This window comes from Hakea prostrata, chromosome 5, assembly GCF_041222555.1.
Source record: "Hakea prostrata isolate BN-2017 chromosome 5, UWA_Hpros_2, whole genome shotgun sequence".
Taxonomy (NCBI): domain Eukaryota; kingdom Viridiplantae; phylum Streptophyta; class Magnoliopsida; order Proteales; family Proteaceae; genus Hakea; species Hakea prostrata.
In genome coordinates, this window is record NC_142604.1 from 20,731,258 (window position 1) to 20,755,043 (window position 23,786).

Below are 23,786 nucleotides of genomic sequence, written 5' to 3' on the forward strand. Positions count from 1 at the left end.
TGGGTTTACCACCAACCAAAGGAATACCAAGTTATATATCCATTCCTGAGTTCACTGTGATGTTTTTATTTTTTTCCTTTTATATTTTCCATTTTGAGATGGTGTGGTGATAAGGCAACATTTTAGGAGTTTGGATTAGTATTAAAAAGCAAAGATGTCACATTGAAGAATTTTTCTTCTGAATAAGAAAAGGGATAAATTAAGAATTTAAATACTGAATTAACCAAGAGCTTCAATTAAGTAAAAAACAGTTAGAATTGAAAGTTGCAGCTACTTAACCAGAACATGAGTGGGAACAAATTTTATCCTATTATTAAGAGGACCTTTTAAGTGTGAAGCTCATAGCACTGCAGGGTTGAAGTAGATCATAATGAGTGTAATCTTATCCTCAGCCTACACATTAATCAACCATCTGAGAACCATTGTGTCAGGAATGAAATCCACTCCATGTCTTACCCCAGTAAGAGACAATTTTAATTAGGACATTCAACTCTAACCAGAAATTAGTCATGTGGGATCCACTGTGTTGGGAATGAAATCCACTCTACCATGAAACACTATATTAGATTACATTGGTTTCTGGAAAGTCTTGAAATCAAAGACATAATCTAGACTTGTATTTGGGATTGTTCATTAATTGTCATAAGCATTACCATCCTGGTGGGCCAAAGGAAGTAAGACAGCCAGTGAGTTTCTGAGCTCTGACAACAAGATGAGCAACAGTGGTAGCATGTCTCAAGCCTAAACTTTATTGGTGACAACCCTCAACCCCAATCCAAACATGAGAGCAACATCAATACTAATGAGACTAAAGAACAGAGGTGGAAAAATAAGGGTTGTCTGCTATAAGTGCAATGATAAGTACACACCAACACAACATTATAAAGGGAGGGATGTAAAAGCTGAATGAAGAAGGGGAGAGAATGATGCAGAGAGGAGACCCCATTGACCTTGTGGCAGGGGCAGTGAGTCCAATTCTGAAACAAAGAAGGAGAGGAAGAAAAAGGCAAGGAAATTAGAAAATGAACTGAGTAAATGGAATTTGCAAGTGATATGGCCAAGGGCAAGAAGAAAGGTAACAAGGGTTGATAGTAACAAAATTGGATACAAAAGGATTTTACCTTTGTTTATATTGAAGCCTTCCATAACTAATATTTGTGTACATTTGAATATTGAATCTATGGTAGTTCTACCATACAATAATTTAGATCATTTACAGTCATTTTGATTAAAATCAATTCTAATTTGAGGATTCCAGGGTTGTTCCACTTTGCCCAGCTTGGCTTGAAGAAGATCCATGCTTAGAAAACTTCTTCAGGATGTAACCCATTGCAACTTTAGCACCAAGGCTAGAATGACCGCGGGAGAGGCAAATGATACCTCCAAGCAATAGCAAGCCATTGGCTACTGATTTCCCAGAAGGCCGTCTCAAGATTTTCCTCTCTTTTGTTTCACCGGCTACCCTCCTGCTGCTAGCACAACCAATGGCACTTTCTAGGAGGGCAGGGTTTCCAGTCATAATCACAGTTTCTAATTCCAGTGGCACCTACAACATAATGACACATTTTTTAGACGTTTAAATGAACAAAGCAACAGAAGAACATCAAGGTGACAATCTAAGAATTAAAAATCTGATACACCCACAATCTCTAGTCCAAATTTCACTCTACTCCTCTGAACAGAGTAAAGGACTTGCATCCATGATTTCCTAATCTGCAAGACTCGAATGGCAACTCGGAGAGAATAAAAGGAAATCAATAAAGTAACATGACAAGATTTTTATTGGTTCCCCCCCCCCCCCCTTCTGGTAACTCTATTAGTGTGTTTCGGTTACTTAATTCCACTGTTTGCTTACCCTGAACTTGTGGATTGGTTCATCTCGAAAAATGCATGCCTAAATGTGGGAAATCAATTGGAATTAACCTGAAATGGTGAAATCCAGATTCCCATTTCAACGCAAATTTGATAAGTCTATGGGGTAATGCATTTGGGTGTAAACCACTCTAAAACAAATATCCAAATGGGTCCGGGCTCATGATCCCATGGATTTCAAATCAATGGAATCAAGTAACCAAATGCATTCTTATCTTAAACATGAAATCCTCCTCTCTTCATGACAAGACAGGAAATCAAGCATTAGTGTCAGACAAATCGGTGGAATCAAGTAACTAAATGCACTCTTAAGTTCTGAAACATCAAATCCCCTTGTCATGACAAGACAGGAACTCAAGCATTAGTATCAGACAAATCCATGGAATCAAGTAACCAAATGCACTCTTGAGTTCTGAAACATCAAATCCTCCTCCCTTCGTCATGACAAGACAGGAACTCAAGCATTAGTACCATACAAAACATATATTGATCAAGCAATTAGTAAACTAACCAAAGGCACATCAGTTAATATCCAATAACCAATGACTATGGTAGGATAGAAATCCTCACCTTCTGCATCAGAATGACTGCATTCAGGACTGATCTAGGTACAGGGCAGTTGGTGGGCGAGTACCGACGTAGTGCACCATCCATCTTACACACATAATTCCAAATCCCCTTGGCAAAGACTAGTTTTCCCATCTCTACATTCAAACCTGCATCCTCTTGGTGCACCATCTTGATCTCACAAGCATTTCGACCAGACACTATATTCCGAATAATCCAACACCAAAGAGAAATTAAACTTCTGACACAGGAAAGTATCAAATAGAGTAGAAAGGGCCACCATACAGCAGTAGCAAATAATACAAGGGCCAGAAATTGTAAAAACTACTAATTGCACCATTTCCATATTCCAACAAAAGAAGCAGTATGTAAAAAACAAAATTCGTAAAGCATTGGCTATCTTTAATTATAAAATCAAATTGATTCTTGAAAGTACACTCAAATATGAACAGAACAGTACAAAAATTAGTCAAAGCAGATCAATCTAGGACCTCAAAAAGTACTTTCAACCTCACTTCATTACACCTGCATCACAGCAAAGTTAACACATTAAATCAAATCCAACTGACCAATTGAATTCAGATTTTTGGCTTGTTTACCCTTGGAATAAGCCTAGGGTTGGGTCATATAGGGGTTAGGCCCTTTGTCCAGTGAGTTTATTTGGTAATAGGCCTCCTTTATGTGTCTAAAACTTGAGTGTTTAATTCGCTATTTAATTTTGGTTAATTCTATAGGTCCTATGACCACTTAAAAAGTCACATGAATTAACTAACTTGCAATTATGAGCAGAGTTCTATTTTGTTTTGAGTAGGTGAGCTTTCCAAAACATGGAGTTTGTTTTGGTCTGCAACAAGGTTAGCTAATAGGGGTTCCCTTCCAAGTTCCAACAAGGAACCTGACTTGTATTAGCTAGCTTAAAGTTGGTAGTTCTATTCCCAAAACAAATAAAATTTGTTAGGCTGATTAACCCTAGTTAAATCCCCAAGGTGGTATTGCAATTCAGATTGGCTAATAGAAATTTGATATAGCCTATTAGCTAATCTCTTTGCCAGCAACCTTCTTCTCTTGGTGAGAGAGCTTTGATTGGAGTAGATATCTCTAGCAGCAGGTTCCAGATGGTTCTAAGTCCAGCAGGTTGCTGGTTCTAGTGTTTGGAACACCAGATCCTTATTTGACTCTGGAACAGACTTCTGAGAAGATCCGCCATGGAAGCCTGCTGTTGGCAAGGGGATCTGATGCAAGCCATCCTCTCTTCTCTCCCACTTTTTGTTTTGTTTTCTATTTGCTATTTACACCTACCATGTTTTAACCACAAATTATCAGTCTTATATACCACCAGACTGATTCATAAAACCAGCTAAGGACAACCTTCACAAGGAACCCCATCTAATCTCCTTCACAGTGTCTGTCCTCTATCACAACTTATACCACCATTAGAGCAAGCTTTAACAGCCAAATACCTAAACCTAAAGTTTATATACATTCTGTCCATCGGAACCATTCAACCTTTGGAAGACAACCAACCCACAGTACCACTGTCATTCGATCCTTATCTATTCAATTTAGTCCATTACTTTTCCATTGACCAGCAGATCCTAATACTTCATCCATAAATTTTAGGGATCTTAAGAAGCCATAAGAATCATCTCATCTTTGGAGGATATCAATCCTACAGACATCCCCACATTCCATCCCAGTTAAAGCAGCAACAGCAACAACAACAACAAGCCTTTTCCCAACTAAATGGGGTTGGCTACATGGATAATTGCCTTCCAATCAGCTCCATTTGAGGTCATACTAGATACAGATCCCAGTCAAAGCCCACCCATTATTAAAAACCCTACCTTTTCTCAGGCTCTAAATCCAGCCTAAAATCATAACCTGCAACTCCTTCCTATTATTTCACTATCAGAATTGGTTCATGTTCTGAAGATACAATCCCCTAAAAAGTACCTACATTTAACCCTACTTGCATACCTTATTCAGTTACCCTTTTGAAACCCTTCACCCTACACAGCCTGTTTAAGTTGGTTCTGACTTGACATCTTGGTTTTGGTCCACAATCCTACTGAAGCTACAACAGATCGAGCCATATATTTAGTTTACATTCTCTGAACCTTGTGTGATTATTTTATTTGAATTATCAGTAGATGGAGGTGCCGAGGTGGTTCAGTTGTGGGATCGTGACATTCATGGTAGGAGTTATTGAAGGAGTTAACGAGTTGAGAACTACTTTTAACTACTTAGTAAGACCAGGAAAGAAAAATGAAAAATTGAATTTCCTAGTTACTCTCTTATGAGTGGGGCTCCTCTACCTCCTAATCAGCCAAGTAACTTAAAATCTATCCTTTCTATCTCCCGACCTTCTCTCAAGAGAGTTTTGGCTGGAATCATCCTACTTCAGCTGATAACTCCTTCAGTCGCTCCCTATAATCTCTCTCTGCAAATTGACCCTATCTTATTGTCGTCTGAGGGAAATATACCTCTCAACATAGATCGAGAGGTTTCCTAATTGTAGGACTCCTCTTCAAAACCTCCTATTTTTATTACATTTTTGCTCTCCTATCTTTCCTATTTTGGTTTCCTATTCTGTGTTGGACTGGTTTCCTAATCAGTCTAGGATTAGTTTTTATATTCCTACTTGTTTTTGTATTTCTTTTCCTACTCAGGGGGCTTACTCAGATTGTAACTACCCATTGGGGCCTATGAAAACCATACTCTTTGAGCAATAATCTCTCAAACTTACAACATGGCATCAGAGTCTAAAGCTCAACTTATGACCCATCCTCCTGAAGAGTGTTTGCCAAAACAACACAACTTGAAGCTCTTCCTCAAAATTGCAGCAAGGCCTTTTTCTCTCAATTTTTCATTGAAAGACTGATTCATTCTTCTTGCAAATGTGAATGAATCAGTCTTTTTGCAAATGTGGAACATCTCTTCTTTACTCACTTAAAAGTCTTGGAAGCTACATCAAATAAAGTTAGGTCACTTTCAGTTTTTCTTTTGGAGAAAACCCTAGCCGCAGCATTGTTTACCCTTCTTTTTGGTGATAGAATCAAAGGAATTGAATGTACCAAACTGCTACACTCTTTTCCTTTTTCTCCATGATCTAAAATAATATATAAACCTAGGACAGTTCTGCCCTAAACCTGTTCTCCCCATACCTGAGGTTTTTTTTTTTTTTTTTTTTTTAACATAAACCTAGGACAGTTCTGCCCTAAACCTGTTCTCCCCATACTTGAGTTTTTTTTGAGTTTTTTATGTGTAACTCACTTATTACATGTAGCACACAACAAACAGTTTCAGTTAGTCTCAGTTTAAGTCCCAAAATAAAATGACCAAAATACCCTCCTAATATCAATTTACTAGGCTACCCTTTTGTCTCATCCCATACCCAACCTTTGTGTGGGTGAAGTGATTCCCCCTTCACCCATCTTCTTCCTACGCCTTGCTGGAAGCCACCCATCATTGCCGGAACAACCATCGCCCCCACCTTCCCTGTGCTAGAGATCACCCACCACTGTCCCCTACTGGAAACCACCACTGACCCACCTCTCCTGCATCTTTTCTGCTATGTCAATGAAGCAGCCGGTGGATGCTAGCACCACCATTTCTGAGAGAGTAGAGACTGCAGATCCACCAGCTGCTTCATTGACATAACAGAAGAGATGTAGGACAGGTGGGGCAGTGGTGGTTTCCGGTAGGGAAATGCTTCATCCACCATTTTAATTGTGTGCTACATGTAATACTAGATTGAGTTACATGCAATATAACCCACTTAAGGGAGGCAACAAGAGTTTCACCCCAACTTAAGTGAGTTACATGTAAAAAACCCTTTGTTTTCAAGAAAAGATTTCATCTTCCTTGGAGACCTAAACTAGCAACAGGTTTGAGATTTTCTTCTGTTGTACCTTAGCAGTTCTTACCCTTTTTACAATCTCTTTTCTAGGACTGTAAACAGTAAACATTTCAGCACTTCTCATTATAATTTTTCCTTTTCATTAAGCAACTGTTTATGGTTGTATTCTGAACTTAAGTCTACAGACAGTTCAGATTTTCTTAAAAAGGTTGTAGTTTGTCCCCCCCCCCTCAAAAAAAAAAGTTATTACACTACAATTGGTTGTAATTCTACCCTAGTTGGAACCTTAAATCTAGTTTACTAGAAAATCTAGGCATTGCAGTGCCTCTTCCCATGATGCTCTGTTGTGGCATTGGCTGGATCCAGTTACATAACAGGATAAAACATGTGGGTATTGACAGACATTAAATAAAAGAGAAATTGGAAAGCAGCAATTCTATATGCCATTTGTGAAGTTGAAGATCAAGTAGAAAATGTGTTCACCAAAGGTTTACCTAGACAGATCTTTCATCCTATTTTGACTGAGTTGGGCATGTATTACCTATGTCCCAACTTGAGGGGGATTTTTTGAGGGAAAATATCTTTAATTCGAGTAGGACTCCTCTTTAAACTCCTAATTGGAGTAGGACTCCTCTTTAAAACCCCCATTTTAATTATGTTCTTGTTTTCTTAACTTCACTATTTTGGTTTCCTATCCTGTGTTGGACTAGTTTCCTAATTGATCTAGGATTAGTTTCTCTATTTCTACTTGCTTTGTATTTTGATTCCTACTCAGATTGTGACCATAAACAGCTTATTGGGGCCTATGAATAAGTCATACTTAATGGGCAATGATGTCCCTAACTTACGACACTTATTGAGATAGAAAAGCAGGGAGAACCCAAGCAAGTATCAGGACCCTGCAAGCACTAACACGCACAACACAAAAGACACAATATTAAGGTGTATGGCCACTTTTTTTCTTTTTTGGCGGGTTTGGGGGGGGGGGGGAAGTGGGGGGTGGAAGTGAATTGGATACCAAAAAAAAAAAAAATAAGCGCTACAAAATCAGGAGAAAGCTCAGTTTTTCAACATGGGAGAAACTAGAACATCAAAGAGATATCAGGTTAGGTAAAAGAAAGAATGAGGAAACCAGATGATTGACTTACCTTTCTTGATACACCAACCAGATTGAAAAAATCTGACACGTACATACTTCTTCCTTCGTGGTGCTAAATCATGCTCACATGCCTAATGGGGAAAAGCAAGGGTTTTGTAACAGAGACAGCCCAAACAAATATGATATAAAATTACAAAAGCAGTAACTACAAAACAAGAAATATAATCTAAACCCTGCATGAATCTAGAATCTTATGTGCACAAAATTGGGGAGGGGGGGGGGGGGGAACCACTACCACTACTAAAGTTTAGAGTAAAACAAATTAGTTCTACCCAAGCCAAGAGACTGCCCAGACATCATAGCAACACCAAGTAATCATAAGTTTCCACAAACACACACACAGAGAAAAAAAAAACTCCCTAACACCCAAAGCTTAATGGTCTCAAAAATAGAAAGCTTTTGACACCTAACAAAGTATTTAGAAAGTGGCATAGGGCCTGCTCAGTGGCCCCAATGCTGGTTCAGATACAGAATATTCAATTCAACCAGATACCAAACAAGCTTTTAGAAAGATCAGCATATTACCCAGTATAGGCCAGAAGCCTGGAACAGAGGCCCCACTCTGCCTAATCAAACCCCAATTTGTGAACCTGGTACTTAATGGCTGAAAAAATCAACCAGACATTATGTAGCCTCAATTGACAGAGAGCCAGTAATCAAGATCTTCAAAAGAACCAGCTCAAACAGAGAAGTGAAGGTTTTCTCAAAATGACGGTTATGGCTACCTAGGCCTATGCATCTTGTGGTTCCCAAGATGGAATTGGTTGAAACTGTTAGGCTTGTGATAGACTAGGTTTAAAAGCTTGAGAAGTTAAGTTTAATCCCTAATGGGTTGGCTAAGTGATCACCAAAGATAAAACACGAAAGGATTAAGGTATTGAGATAGGGCAAAAATAGGGCAACTTTCTTGAGAAATGGTACAAGAGCATCTTTTAATCGGATAGAGATGGAACTTGGAAAGAATGTAGCTACTGATGTAAAGGCAAGTTCCTATAGATTGGTGATGACCTAATGGGTACATTAAGTTCTTGATTTAAGGTTTTAGGGAGTACAAAAATATTTATACCCTTCAAATTGACTCGTCAAAATGGGGTCAAACTAGGATCGAACGTCACTAGGGGTGGGGGGATGATGTGCTTAATATTTGGGACATATCTGATTGTTAGATTGGTGAGAACTTATATTTTGATTTTTGAATGCCTTGGGAAGTCCAAAAATTCAAGAAAATTAAAAGACAAGGGGAAATAATGAGGTGGGGAAGATCTTGATCTGCAACTTACCTTGTTCTTGATCTTGTTCTTCAATGAATGAGGTGCTGATGAAGATGACAAGCTGAATCCACAACCTAAAACAAGAATCTTGGACTTGGACCTCCAGGAATCTTTAACCACCATGGACTTTGCCCACCAAAGATCACAGGTACAGGACTTCAAATACCTCAATCTAGACTTTAAACACTAGATCAACAATCCACAAAGGGAATAAACTCCAAATCCGAAGCTAGAAAACAGATAAACTCACTAATCTGTCTTTTTCACTCTTACCTCAAATGGGGGTTATAAGTAGATGCCTAATCAGTCATACAACTCACAAAAGAAATAGGAAATAAACTCCTAAAAGAAATAAAACTAAAAGCCCAGTTAGACTTAGAACCTGAACCCCTAAAATTGAAATGAAACATAAGAAAAGACTGGCATGCCATTATAACTTAAGTTTAGCTGAATTCTATTAAAGAACCACTTGGAATAAAAGTGAATCCAAGTACCAAGCCATTTTTGTACTCGAGTTCAGTATTCATGCTAAAGGCCCAGAGAACAAGCCAAATGACCACTTAAACCTAGGCAACAAAGGCCCAGCACCCAAATCTATTAACCCTATCTCAGTTGTGGTCCTGCATCTAGCAAATTCAAAAAGTAAGCATAATATTCATTTTTAAAACAAACCATCTCAAGTGTTTGCAATGTAAACATGCATAACTTACAGGACTTAAGAAAAGCAAGATATCCAAAAGCTCATATCCCTAGAGACCCAGTTTGAAATTTTGATAAAAGCAAATATCAAAATCCAAAAAAGAACTTTCCTCAAATAAAATGAGATAAAAACAACACACAACATCGCAGTACTCTGCTAACCTCAAGAAGTGTTGCTTGTCAAAGCACAAATGTATCTAAATTAATGCCACTAAAGTAACCCCTGGATGATTTCATCATCCTCCCACAAAAACTGCACAACAGCCATGGGGAAGGACAAAACTACAGAGGATCCACATCATGAAACAGCATCCTCATAAGTCACAATAATCTGCAAGCTTGAGATTTTCTGCAATAATTTCTTTTACATGTGAAGTCTAATGTATTTCTGGTAATGCTTACTTTGATAAAACAATAAAAAGTCTTCTTCTTCCCTTCCCATACTCGCCAAGCCAATACATACTCCCTTTGTGTCAGAAGAGGGAATTTCTTCACTGTGCGGCCTATTTCTATCCCAGTGGTTTCATCAACCAGCAACTGCTCATGCTCAACCAGAATTTTGTCCCATTGTTTTCTGTACTCGTTGTCCATATAAAAGTCTCGCAACAACTCAGGCATACAGTTTTCAAAAACTGTCACACTGAGGTACTTTAGGGGTCCATCCTGCCACATCAGAAAAGAATAACAAATTAAATGCAAGAGTAAAAACTTAATTGAATTTTTTATGTTTGCAAAGTCACTGGTTTGCCTATTTGTCATTCATTGGCACAGCAAACTAAAAACTATCATAAATTCCAAACAAAATCAGGATTATAAAACTCAGATACTTTTCAGTCAAGGTGAAGCCCTAGGCAATTTTTTTTTAGTATAATAAGCACATAGCCAAAAGGCAAGACAATGCCAAAAAGTTAAGGGCTAGATCTAGAATTAACTTATGTCAGCAAAAGGAGTTTATTTCATGAAGCATAGGAGAAATTGATTTTCTTTTCTTTCCCTTTTCTTTTTTGGCTGGCAGGGAGAAGAGAAGGGGAAGGGGAAGAGAGAAACTTGGGGGAGGTGGGGAAGGAAAAGGAATAAAATAAGTCCTAAGTTATAAGAACATTCTCACTCAGGCTTCCATTACCCAGTTGACAGGAACCAGGTCCCCCCCCCCCCCCCCCCCCCCCCCCCCCCCCCCCCCCCCCCCCCCCCCCCCCCCCCCCCCCCCCCCCCCCCCCCCCCCCCCCCCCCCCCCCCCCCCCCCCCTCCCCCCCCCCCCCCCCCCCCCCCCCCCCCCCCCCCCATCCACTCAACCCCTCTCCCATCCATTTGAGTATCAGCCCAGCCCTTGCTCAAAAACAGAGTGATTGATCAAATGCAAATCTGATGGGAAAGTTTATGTTCAAGTAAAGTAATGGACAGCTGAGAATAGATGGGACACCAAATCTGATGGCAGACGTGTAAAATGATGGCACGAAGGGGGAAGGCAAAGGGATTGCACGAGTACACACTGCTCAAAGAAACACTCAAACTTCTATTCAAGTTATCTCTATCTATTGCTAATTGCAAGCATGTATTTAGAAGAAAAAAAAATTACAACATTATAGTTGAACCATGAAACTGAAAAATAAAATCCAACTCAAAACTTCGACTCATTCGATCATTCTTACCTTGGTAGCCCAAAATAATACTCTAAAATACTAAATAAACTAATTAACTCTAACTTAAACCAAAACCACTGGACAAGTTTCTAGGTTTGGGCTTCCAAAGTCTAGCATGGTGGTCCAACCAAGCAAATGATCCTGTATCAAAATCACAAGTCATGGCACTCCACCACATTTGCAAGGGAAACAGCCAAACCAAATAAATGATGACAGTTGACACATACCAACCAGCCAATAATTTATAATGAAGAGTTGAAGACAACGCATCAATGACAAATTACATTCTGCCATAAGGAAAATGAAAACAAGACCACCATTTTAGTAAGTTGATGAATAATATCTTAAATTTAGGTTATTTGTAAAGTCTGACAAAGTTGGTTATCAAGTTTTTTAGGTTTCTAGTTTCGGAGACATGTGAGGAAATAAGGAAACATCTTGGTGCCCACAATAAGGTCTACTAATCTGATACTGAACACCAGTTTTCTCTCTTCAAGGGTTCTATTATTTTTCAAGCAGTGGGGATTTGGATGGAGGGTAGATGATTGTAAACATGGAGCAAGACAAGTGATGTGGTAGGTATTGAAGTTGGGTTGAGCCCAGGGTTCTAGGTGACAGGTTTAGCAGGAGCCGGATACTGAGGAAGGAATGTTACAGGTGGGGGTGAGGCAAGAAACAGGATTGCAAGAATGATGGTGATGCCCTTGAGGCCTTCTACAGAGAAAGAGAGAGAATGGGATGTGGTGGTGATGGTGATCGGTCCCACATAAAATGATAAATGAAGATAACTAAATAAATATGCCAAAAAGTGGGGAAAAGAGTAAAAACATGATGTCAAGGGTAATTTAGGAAGTTCATCTTAATTTCTAAGCAACAGCTAATTCTGATGATTAAGTAAAAATATTTTAATTTAAAACTAATGAAAGTAAAACAAGTACTAAGCCCACTTATTATCCTGTAGATAATAGTCGGGTAAATGACAATCACCTTGCCTCTTCGTTGGCTGAATGACACTTAGACCACCCTTAATATGCTAATGACATTTACACCTCTTACCAGAAAAAGGAGACATAATCCCCCCTACTGTCAACTTTCTATGTTAAGCGGAATGAAATGTCGATTTACCTGACATTGTTAAAAGGCTACAAGCTTACAACTTTATATAAGACAAAGATACCCTTAATATGTTATAACCTAAGGATCAAATCACTCATAAAGATGGGTGAAGGGGGATTCCCCCTTCACCCATCTTCTTCCTTTTTCTGAGACACAACCTCTACCTACTGTTGACAGTTACCTCCCAAAACCAAACCCTCTCACTGGAAACGCTATTTTCTCTTATCGCAGCAGGCAGCAGAGAAAGTTCACCTGAAAAATGGGTTTCCCATGGAAAGAGAGCTACAATGGATTCCAGAAGGTCACGTTTCCGATACCTGAGTCCTTAGCATAGTTGTCAAGGCGTCGCCTAGGTGTCGCCTAAGCGTCACCTCGGCGTCTGGGCTCCTTCGGAGCGCCTCAAATTGGAGTTGCCTTATTTTTAGGCAATAAGGCGTCCGCTTTTTTTTTTTTTCTTTTTCTTTTTAAATCACGAGATAGATGCCTAATCAAAGGCATATATTGAAATACTTATTAGATTCCGATTGTAAAGTATCTATTGTTTGAACCTATATGCATATGTATAATGACACTACATGTGATCAAATGTTAAAATAAAAATAAAAACAAACAAAATCCAAAGAGAATAAGTTCTTGACTCAAGTCTCACACTCTCACTCTCACTCTAATCCTTAATCTCTTTCTCTCTTCTTCTCTTCCATTCCCGCGACGACACTCCAGCAAGCAGTGGCGAGCGACAAACAACTTCTTCTCTTCCTTTCTTCTCGCGACTTTTTATTTAGGACCTATTATGTGTGGTTTGTAGTATGTTGGATGACTAGAGGTAGTTTGATATTAGTTTTTTTATTATATAAGATATGATAGATTTAGAGTGAATGAGATGTACACTAAAAATTTCACTTAAAACGCCTCAACCGCCTCAAAAGCTCCTCGGAGGGCGCCTCATCGACTCATCGCCTCAATTAGCCTAAACTGCCTTGCATCGCCTCGTCGCCATGACAACTATGGTCCTTAGTCATTTAGATCAGAAAACATGACAGCGCCAGTATGGTCCGAGGACAAGATCTGGAAGAGATCTTTCGGTGCAGATGCAAGGTTTGGAATTTCACGCCGTAAGATTTCATAGCAGATACTCTATGGAAAAGGCTGATCTCTAGGATTGCTAGCTCTTCCACCCACAAATTCGACAGTGAATGACTTGGGAAGTTTGCCTCTTTACAAGTCTACAAGTCACAAAATCCTCCATTTTTAACTTGGACATTTTCTTTTTCAATGTTTCCCTCTACCTTTGAATATTCATATACTTTCCATTCTCCGTGTCCACTAAAACCTACCCTTTTCACTTGTTTCTTCCATGAGAGAAAGACATCCAAGTCTGAATCTCATACCCAGAACCCAGCTGGAAAGATGAAAGCCTTTCTATGGGAAGGAAAATTCACTGCAATTCCAGCCAGAAGAATCTCCAGTTGGAACAGAAATTTCCAAGCAAGAATGCCTCAACAATGGTAATGGGGAACAGAAGCTCAGTTTTTGTAGTCTCTAAGAGTCAAAAAGCCAACAAAACCAAAAGATGGGTTGCTGTGTCAGCACAAACAAGACTCCTCCTGGAGAAAGACTGAAACTGAGGTAATTAGCAAAGCTCCTCCTCCACCATTGGAAGAAGAGAGAGTGAAGAAAGTGCTTTCAGAGATTCCAACCCCAAAGCCCTCCTCTGGTAATGTGGAAACCCAGGAGACTTCCTCTGCCCTCTTTCCTCAAGTCAAATAGTTAAGCTTTCTTCTCCCACCTACTCCTCCTCCCACTTTTCACATTAAGCTTGAAAAGGTTAACAACATGGGGAAGAAAACAACTTTGACTCCTAACTCTGAGGATACTCTAAGAACTTGGCTGGCCCCTTCTCCATCACTCGTTCCCTTATCTTCTCTGATTGCAACCAATCTCTGGTAACAAGATTTTCTTCTTCTTGTGCATTAAGGATATCCTTGAGGGTGTTCCTGAGAGGGAAGCCTTGGATCATGATGGCTGTAGAAGTAACCATATTACCAAAGGGCGTTACCAAGTTGATGGCGATTTAAAGAAATGGATAGAGAGAAAAACTAGGTTTTTCTCTAATCCAGTAGGGCCTATTGGCACAATATCATGGCCTTTTTTGCCTACTGTTTCTGTAGATTCCTCTTTCTTTTGCTGCTCGCTCTTCTAGATTGCTGTTAAGGCTTGGTGCCATCTGGTGAACCTTTGTATTCTTCTCAACCCCCCCCCCCCCCCACATTTTTTTCCTCCCCATTGGTATTGATTTTTATTAAGTCAGCCACAAACAAAACTATCCAACAGTAGAAGAGATCTCCGAAGTCTCAAAGATGTGTAGCCCTAGCGAGAGCTTGTCCACTACTACGAATGGAGAAGGGGGCATTAATGATGATGACATCCAGCAGAGGGTGGACAGAACTCCTGCTAAGCTGCCCAAGAAAGGAAGAAGTAAAACAATTGAGGGATGTTTTGGTTCTTCCAGTACTTCCATAGCTGAGGAAAATACCACATGAGTGAAGAAAGGAGAAGATGGTGAAGGAAGGATGCCTACTCCCAACTCTGCTAGTGATAGTTTATGGTTTTTAATTATTAGGGTGAGGGTAGTTTGGGGTCTACGCTAAATTATAATATCAGTAAAAGGCATTTTGCAGTTCTAAAAAAATGTTTAACACCAAGTTACCACTTAACGGATAAAATTGACAGTATCGTTATTGTCATGTTTCTAACAGTACAGGGGACATAACTGTCATTATCATATTATGAGTAGGCCTAAGTGTAATTCAGCCAACTAAGAGGGGAGGTAGTTGTCATTTGAAAAAGCTTGTAGATCTTGACACGGGTAATGATCCTAATAAGACTGTAGTCTATCCTTCAAATATAATCACCCACAACCATACTCATAATCCAGATTAACAGGGAACAGAAACAATTATAGTAATGTACAAAAATATTAGTAACAAAGCACTAACCTTGGGTTTGCAGCATTTTGCATTATAGTAAAGGAGATCATTCTTTTTTTCTATGACGTTTTCCCATTTCTCCTCCTCATTAAGCTTCCCATCCAAACCGTTAATTAAGTTTCCCAAATCTCCAACTGATATAATTTCAGAGATTCTGGAGGAAAGGAGGAAGACAAAACTTCTACATTAGACATGACTACAAATAATCACATCATATTGGAAACTTCCACAGAATATTAACATAATCCAAACGCATCAGAGTAAATTGATCATTTCTATGATAAACATAATAGAAAGGCTGAAAGACAATTCCAAATCACAAATTGGTACAACCAGAAAGTTTAGTTTACTCCAACAAAGGTAGTCATTGAAAAACAAGCAGGAAGAGCAGTAAACATGATACATTGTGGATTAATACCTTAACTACAAAACCCCACATGTTGTACAGATTTTGTACCAAGTACCTTCGCTCGGGTGCATCTGGTCCGACCATGTGATTGGATCCAGAAGGACACTAAACCAGTAATTCAAAGGAGAAATTCTCGGTTGAGAAACAAGAAGCAATCCGCCCAGAAGTAGAAAAGCTGAAGAAGTCCGGCTTCATTCAACCTATTGAGTGCCCAACTTGGCTGGTCAATGTAGTTATAGTAAAGAAGGCAAACGGAAAATGGAGGATGTGTACGGACCATACCGACCTGAACAAGGCGTGCTAGAAGGACTGCTATCCTCTCTCCCTAAGATCGATCTGCTGATTGACAAAACTGTCGGGCACAAGGTATTGAGTTTCCTAGATGCCTATTCCAGCAACAATCAAATTCTTGATAAGACCCAAGATGAGATCCACACAGCCTTCATGACAGATCCAAAGAGCTACTACTACACCGTCATGTCTCTTGGCCTCAAGAATCTTGAAGCCACCTACTAGAGGATGGTAACAAAAATTTTTGCAAGTAGATCAGACGCAATATGGAAGTCTATGTCAATGACAAGCTGGTAAAGAGTGTGAATCGAGGATATCACATCGCCAACCTGGTTTAAGTTTTTGACGTCCTTAGGTCTCATCAAACGAGACTCATTCTGGAAAAAGGTGCCTAACGTGTGTCATCGGGCAAATTACTAGACTTCATGGTGTCTCAGCAAGGCATTGAAGCCAACCTCAGAAAATCAATGCCATCTTGGAAATACAACCTCCAAAGACAATCAAGGAAGTTCAAAGTCAAATGGGGCGAGTAGCCACCCTCAACTGCTTTATTGCTTGATCAGGCGACAAGTGTTTGCCCTTCTTTAAAGCTATAAAGTCTCTTGGTGCAACCAAAGGCGTGTTGTGGAATGATGAATGTCAGGTTGCCTTTGAGCAGCTGAAGGAAAAATTAGGGTCTCCTCCCTTGTTGGCTTGTCCCCTCCTAGGAGATGAACTATTATTGTACTTGCAACCTCACCAAATGTTGTAAATATCGTGTTAATTAAGGAAGAAGGGGCAGCTCAAAATCCCATTTATTACATGAGTCATATGTTGCTAGATGCCACAACTAGATACCGAGAGATAGAAAAGCAAGCCTTGACCTCTATGATAGCAATCAAAAAACTCATCATTTTCCCAATTCATCCAATAACGGTCCTGACCAACTTCCCTTTGAAGAAAATCTTACATCGACCTAATGTATCCTGAAGGATGGTGTCTTAGGCGGTGGAACCTAGAGAGCATCACGTAGACTTCAAGCCGAGGATGGCGAACATGGTCATGCACTAGCAGACTTCTTAGTAGAATCTAGTGCTCCAATTACCAAAGATCCTACTTATTGACAATGGGAAGTAGTTTGACAGCGATGCCTTTAAAGCTTTCTGCAATAAGTATCACGTGAGCTTCCGAACAGCCGCAATAGCGTTAGCCCAAGTGCAATGGCCAGGTCGAAGTGACAAATTGAACACTTCTAGATGGGGTCAAACACCAATTAGATGATTGTAACAGATGATGGGTAGAAGAGTTACCACATGTCCTATAGGCCCCTCGAACAATAGCCCGAACTCCCACAAGTGAAACCCCGCTCAAGTTGTCATATGGAACTGAAGCTCTAATACCTGTAGAAGTATTAACTGGGTCATTGAGATCAAATGAGTATGATCCCAAAGCAAATGAAAAAGGTTTTCAAGCAAACTTGGATTTCTTAGATGAAGTACGAGAGACTGCACTATATCGTAATATTACCCACTAAAAAATGACAGCTATGTATTACAACCCCCAAGTACATCACAAGACATTCCGACCAGGAGATTTGGTCTTGCAGCAAGCTAAAACCTCCAATCCAAGGGACAAGGACAAACTTTCCCCAAAATGAGAAGGTCCTTACCTCGCCATTAAAGAAGTACACTAGGGACTTACAACCTGAAGGATTTTAGAGACCAACAAAGAACTCTCCCATGCATGGATCTATGTTTAGTTGAGAAAGTTCTACCAATAAGGTTGGTTATAATATTTGCTATAGTTCATCAATACAAATCTAGAGTACTCACCCACAATATTTGTCTTTTAATATAATGAACTTAGTAAACCAAAACTTAGGACTTAATGCTCTTACACTCATCCTCAACAAAGGTTAAATTTAAGACCACATTACAAAATATATGTATGTCCCTCGTCTAATAAGTATCCCAGAATTATTAAAGTCATGCCAAAGGCACCATGCTAGGGGGGCCATAAGTATTACCTCGGATATTGGTCAACCATGGTACTTTTATTTTACAATTCTAATTTTACAATAAATAAATCATGCGGCAAAATGAGGGATTGGTATTATCATAAGCAATAAAAGAAAATGAAGAATGAATATTCATCGATCAAGTTGAAGTAAATATAAGAAGTGATCAAGAAGTGAGGGGGAGGGACATCAACATGAAAGATCACTAAGGAGGTGCATTGACTTTCTCTTGCTTCACGGTAATGAAGACCTGTTTGCTAGTCCTCTCCTACTTGAATTTTTCCCTCAAGGTTTCCCTCTGGGGTACCGCTTCCACCAGGGCAATGGGCAACAAAGCATCATCCAACGTCTTTGCCAAGTCAATCATCCATTGAGGGAGTGGAAGCTTAAGTTTTTCATAGATACTGGCATCGATCATGTCCAAGAAGAACTTCTAGAATCTGTCCGGGAGAATCCACCGCATTCTAGAAAGCAAGACCAGCTGCTTTAAGGCATACTGTTTGGAAGTCCACAGTTTTCTTGTATTCTTCAAAGTAGGCCGACATGTCCATCTTAAACTCAAATAAGATTTATATGCAGTAACAATCTTAGGGCCAACTTCAACTAGTTCGCCAATTAGCTCAAGAATGTGATTCTTTAGATCATTCTTCTCCTCCAGAAGAATCGTCTTTTCCTCGGAGAGCTTCACCCCATCCTCAAACAATCTTGCTTTTTCTGTTCGGGCCTTCTCGACCTCTCGACGAGACTCATTCATCTTTTTCAAAGCCTCCTCCATCTCTTTTATACCATTGTTTCACTCCACTCTCGCTTTTTCTCTTCCATCACGAAGGCATTTTTGCGTGGCTTCCATTTTTGTAGTTTTTTTGTCCACGTCAACGACCTTTTCCCGCAAACCCTTAACCTCCATGTCCAAGACGTCATACTTGCCTTGGTGTTCTGACTTCTGCTTGTGGAGCTCTCCGGCCTCCCTCTATAAACTATGTTTCGCCAGCAACTCTCGAGGATGCACCAAGGATATGGGAGGCATCCCTAGACAACAAGACCAAATCATTAATAATTCAACGTATAAAAGGAATAAATAATCACGAGAGTAATAGACATCGGCTTACCGAGCAATCATGGAGTCAAGTTTCCCATTAGAAAACTCTTGCAAAGTTGCCCAAGGTCAAGTGCATGCTTTGGCCATTCCTTGGCTTTAAAGCTATCGTCCCTGATTGAGCAACCTTTAAACAAAGCCCAGTTCGACAACCACTTGTTGAGCTTCTTCTATTAGGGTTCGGAACCTTTGGTTAGGGTCATAGCCGCCTAACTCGCATTCTCCCCCTCCACCGGCTTACCATCCTTGCTAAGGAGGCTAGGTCTCTTCCCGTCAATGACAACATCTAAATAAAATTGGGCCCCACTTGCAGCCATATGGGCAAGGTCAACAATCTCCATTTCTTCAACGTCAATGTGGGGCTTCCCTTCATCAATCTTCCCCTTACCCTTCCCAGGGGACAATGGTCGTTTCTTCCTGACCTGGGCGTGTTTGATCACAAATCTTGGTTGAGACTCAGGTCTCCCCTCTTCAGCCACCTTTTTCATGGTATCCAATGGGGCACAAATTTTCTTCTCCACAACTTTCTTCTTTGGGACCTTTTTTCTCTAGAATCTTCTTTGCCGAGGTGTCAACTTCCTAGAGGGACTTAAGTTCAACATCTGGAATGGCCTTGGCGACAAGTTGAGGCAAATTAATCTTGTCGACCGAGGCATCTTGAAGCATCCCTTTGTCTTCCCAACCTCCTCATGGGTGGCGTGCAACCTTGTATTGAGCCAACATGGATTCTCAGCTCAACATCTTCAGATTTGCAAGGAAAATCAAAGGGAGATTTAGAAAATCTCGACAAGGGGTAGTTAACTTAAAGTGCAAAAGAGTTATTCGGAGGCTCGCCATCCAAGATACCCTACTAGACAAATGGTGTGGTGAACTCCATCTCATGTCCGTGGACAGGTACCCCCTCGCTCCGAAGGAACTTTTTGTCGGCTATCTCCTCGGATTTGGACAAAAGTGGCTTTTTATTGAAGTTTTATATATCATTTTTGGAGACGCAAGGAAAGTGAGTTATAGTGCACTCATAAGGTGGCCGACAAGTGATATACTGGTCCCTCCAACCCATTGTCAATGACGAATACCAAGAACATGGTGTTAATCGTCCCCCCTGCTAAAGTAATACCACCCCTCTTGTGGTAGGTCTTTCAACATGTAGATCCACTAGCACAGAGGCAGAGTAGAATCTACACCTAAGCTAATGCAGTATCCAATGAAGTCGGTAAAAATTCTTCAACCATTAGGGGTGACCATATCGGGTTCAGCTCGAATTGGTACAACACTTGCATATAGAAGGGGTGTAGGGGAATCCTCAAACCTCCAAGCATCGAGTCAAAGCACAGAGGGAATTCGTCGGGACCAAGACTATTAGCCCTCTCGTCATAATCATGCAGGCGAATTGAGAAGTCTTGAGGGATTCTAAGGGCATGGCTCATCAACTGGAGGTGTTAATGTTGCAGAAGGTTTGGAAAGAATTTAGGACCAGCGTTTCCATGAAAATTTGGATGCCTCCTATCAAAGGGTTGGTCAATTTGCTTGACATCTTCTACTTCTCTCCCTTCAGGGGATGTACTCTTAGAATCTTCCCTAACTAATGTTTCTGGGACTTCTTCTTCCATCATCTCAAAGTGAGAAGGTTCAAGGATGTTTGGTGAAGGCCTCGAAAAAGAGGTCCCCTCTTATTCTAAACTCTTCCAAAGGATCACAGGGCAAATAGGATTGCCTTGGTCATCATATTTCTTAATTAAAGTTGTACCTATGGTGTCTAACAAGGAGATGAAGCAACAGTTTTGACTAAAAGGCTCCCAAAGACAGAAGGAGAAGAAGAAAGGAGGATAAGAAGCACTTACCGTATAAAAGGAGAGAAAGAGAGAGAGAATGAAAGTATTTGAGCGAGAAACTCAGAGAATGGGGGCCAACTGCACAAGCAACAGCACCTCGAGCTCTAGCACAACAACAGTGAAAAGAGAAGAGGAAGAAAGTGACCCCTATTTATACCCCAAGAACAACGTTTCAGATTTTTAAATCAACGGTTGGGATGGAACTATACGGACGGATGAGATAAATCCGTCGAGTAGCATATTCGAGTCCATGATTACAACCAGAACACATGGCGTGAGATGACTCGCCATGATTTGTGTGCACGTCTCCTCAACTGACATCGGTCTTGTCATTAAAACAACCCTCCATGTCCTCAGTGACTATTCACATCAATTGGTTATTAGAAGTGACTCTTCGCATGACTATTGCCCGACCATCTTGCCTCGAAAGAACCACCCAATGGTACCAGCCCATAAGAGGTGACACCATGGTCTGGGGCTCGTGTTGCGCGGATTTTGCATAAAGTACCTCTGATGGGGTGGATCCTGTCCGAGCACATGATTGGTAGCCCGGGTTCTCCCCAGTGACACCAAGTTCTGCCCATCCTTTGTAGTCCCACTTTCCGGGGATGTCCAATCAAATGAACCCGTTGAGAGTTGAGTCTTGTGTCCTATCCTATAACGCGAGTGCTAGTGCACTAAATTCAACATTAAATGCCCCGTATGTATCAAGGGATACAAAAGCCTCAAGGATATTTGCCTGGGGCTGCTTCCAGCCAATCTATCGGGAACTCAGCAGAAGACATGTCACATCAACTATCAGCTCTCCCAGTGTCAAGTAAGGACACCGTCAGAACGGACAAGGAGTGCTGCTGATGTGTCAATCTCACCATATAAGATAAATCAGCCCTCACGCATCCGATGGTTCACGAGGTTAGACCATGCTACAAATATCCCCCCAACCACCAAGGAATCTGGTAATGATAATTAATTTCCCAAAATCCACCCAGTTGTTTCATGTGCTTGGGTATTAACTCCCTTGCTTTGGGGCTTGTCTCGTTCCTAGTCCGACTTAATCTTCGAAAGCAGCTGACCGAGACCATCTGAGTCGGCCCGCACCGACTCATTTTCATTGTGCAGAGAACCGAGTGAATCATCAACAAACCCAGCTATCTACGGTCCAATCGTAGACGGCAGATTTTGGAACAACATCACACAAAATTAACGTTATTCTACAAGCGAGAAGGTTAGATTGACCATTCTCTGAAAACTGGGAACCTAAGAGTCTCAGGTCTATATGAATATTAAGGTTTGCTTCCGGCATTTAATCATTATATAGAATTCATTCATCACCAATAACCGGATAGAGTGGAAAAGAGATGATTTTCGAATCAATCTACTGCATTGACAGACGACTGCTTCGGATTAAGACATACCTCTACCCAGATTTCGATTAAACTTAAATAAATTCAGAATTTTTAAAATGAAAACTTCCAAACTGACTAAAAGCAGAGGAAGAAATTACCTGATTTGAGAATCTCCATGGCTAGAAACAGGAGTTTGGCTATCATGAGCAGAAACTGATTGGTAGCTGCGGCGCCTCGTGAGCGTTAAAGCCCTCTTTGCAGGTTGACAGATAAAAAGAAAGACAAGCACAAGAATCGTCACCCAACAACCACGAGAGTTTTCCCGCCAGAATTGTTCTGGTCCGACGAATATTCCCCCCAGATTAGAGGAAGAAAACCAAATATCCATGAACCAATCTCTTCAATGCGATTCAATGATTCTACGAGCTTTCTTGTGTGAGAAGCATGGCTATGTGAACTTCGTTTTCACTGTTACGTTCCTTTTTTTTTTTTTTTTTGTTTTTTTGTTGTCGTGTGGTAGAAATAGAACACTGTTGCTTTTCTTGTTGATCGACTTGAACGGGACTTGGCTGGCAACGGTTTGACACGCGTGTGTCATAGCTTCTACGCTGGCATGCTGTCCGCACACCGTTACAGATTCAATAAAAAGGCCGAAATTTTGGGAGTCATGATCGATCTTCCTGTCGGGTAGCACAGAGACGGCTCCATAACCACAAAACATAGTGTGGCTCACAGGTGGAAAAAAAACTCATATCTTCACCAGTAAGCCCCACTATGTTTGTGGTTGTAAAACTCGTGGTTCTGTGATCCTCCAACGGGGAGATGATCCGGACTTAAATTTTGGGATCATCAGCTGAATAGCCTCAGCCAAAATTGGTCTTGATATGACGGATTTACCCTAGCTGCTTTTATCAAGAGAACATGGCCACGGCCGATATCCATATGATCCATGTAACCCGAGAAACCACCGGGGGTGGTGGTCTAGTGGTCCCAAGTGGTTTGGTAAACCTCATGTCCCAAGATCGAATCATTTTTGCTCCTCCGATAAAAAGTCCGAATATTGTGTAGCGACTCCTCCGAAAGTCCGAATATTGTGTAGCGGGGGCCGCTAGGTCACCGCTACTGCATCTCCTCTTTTGTTTACAAAAAAATATATGTAACCCAAGAAACTTTTAAAAGTTATTGATGAAAGGAATATCTCATATATTTTATTAAAGGTAGTATACGTAAGCCTTGTCTCTCAAATAACAGAATCGAGCACGAGAAAGACCCTTGGTAAGTAGATCGGCCAACTGATCCTGATTAGAAATATATCAAACAACAAGCTAACAAGTGGCAACCAAATCCCGAACAAAATGAAAATCAATCTCAATATGTTTGGTGCGTGCATGAAAGATAGGATTGGCAGTCATATAGGTAGCACCAATATTGTCACACCAGATTTGAGGAGCAACAGGGAGAAAAGCCCCAATTTCTCCAAGTAAGGAACGTATCCAAAGCAACTCAGTAGCAACTACAACAACAGCAAGATACTCGGCCTCAGTAGAAGAGCGAGAAATAGTATGTTGCTTTCTAGATCCCCATGAAATAAGATGTGAGCCAAGAAAAACGGAAAAACCAGTAGTCGATCGACGATCATCCGGATA

General features: G+C 40.5%; 1 protein-coding gene across 1 annotated transcript; it reads right to left on the minus strand.

Moving 5' to 3' along the window:
• Positions 1–658: 658 nt before the first annotated feature.
• On the minus strand, positions 659–22,639 carry LOC149015663 (uncharacterized). Its single transcript, XM_089155086.1, has 6 exons — positions 22,299–22,639; positions 15,180–15,324; positions 9,830–10,090; positions 7,447–7,528; positions 2,443–2,639; positions 659–1,546 (listed from the first exon to the last, which is right to left on the minus strand). Exons 1-6 carry the CDS (start codon positions 22,526–22,528, stop codon positions 1,241–1,243), a joined length of 1,221 nt encoding a protein of 406 aa, XP_089011212.1. The 5' UTR covers positions 22,529–22,639; the 3' UTR covers positions 659–1,240.
• Between the last annotated feature and the right edge of the window lie 1,147 nt (positions 22,640–23,786).

Bases quoted from the DNA above. Each gene is read 5' to 3' on its own strand.
- LOC149015663 (XM_089155086.1), bottom strand. From the start codon at position 22,528: ATGGATATTTGGTTTTCTTCCTCTAATCTGGGGGGAATATTCGTCGGA. The intron at 15,325-22,298 runs GTAATTTCTTCC...CCTTTCCTCCAG, and splicing joins CATGGAGATTCTCAAATCAG to AATCTCTGAAATTATATCAG. The intron at 1,547-2,442 runs GTGAGGATTTCT...ATTATGTTGTAG, and splicing joins CAGTCATTCTGATGCAGAAG to GTGCCACTGGAATTAGAAAC.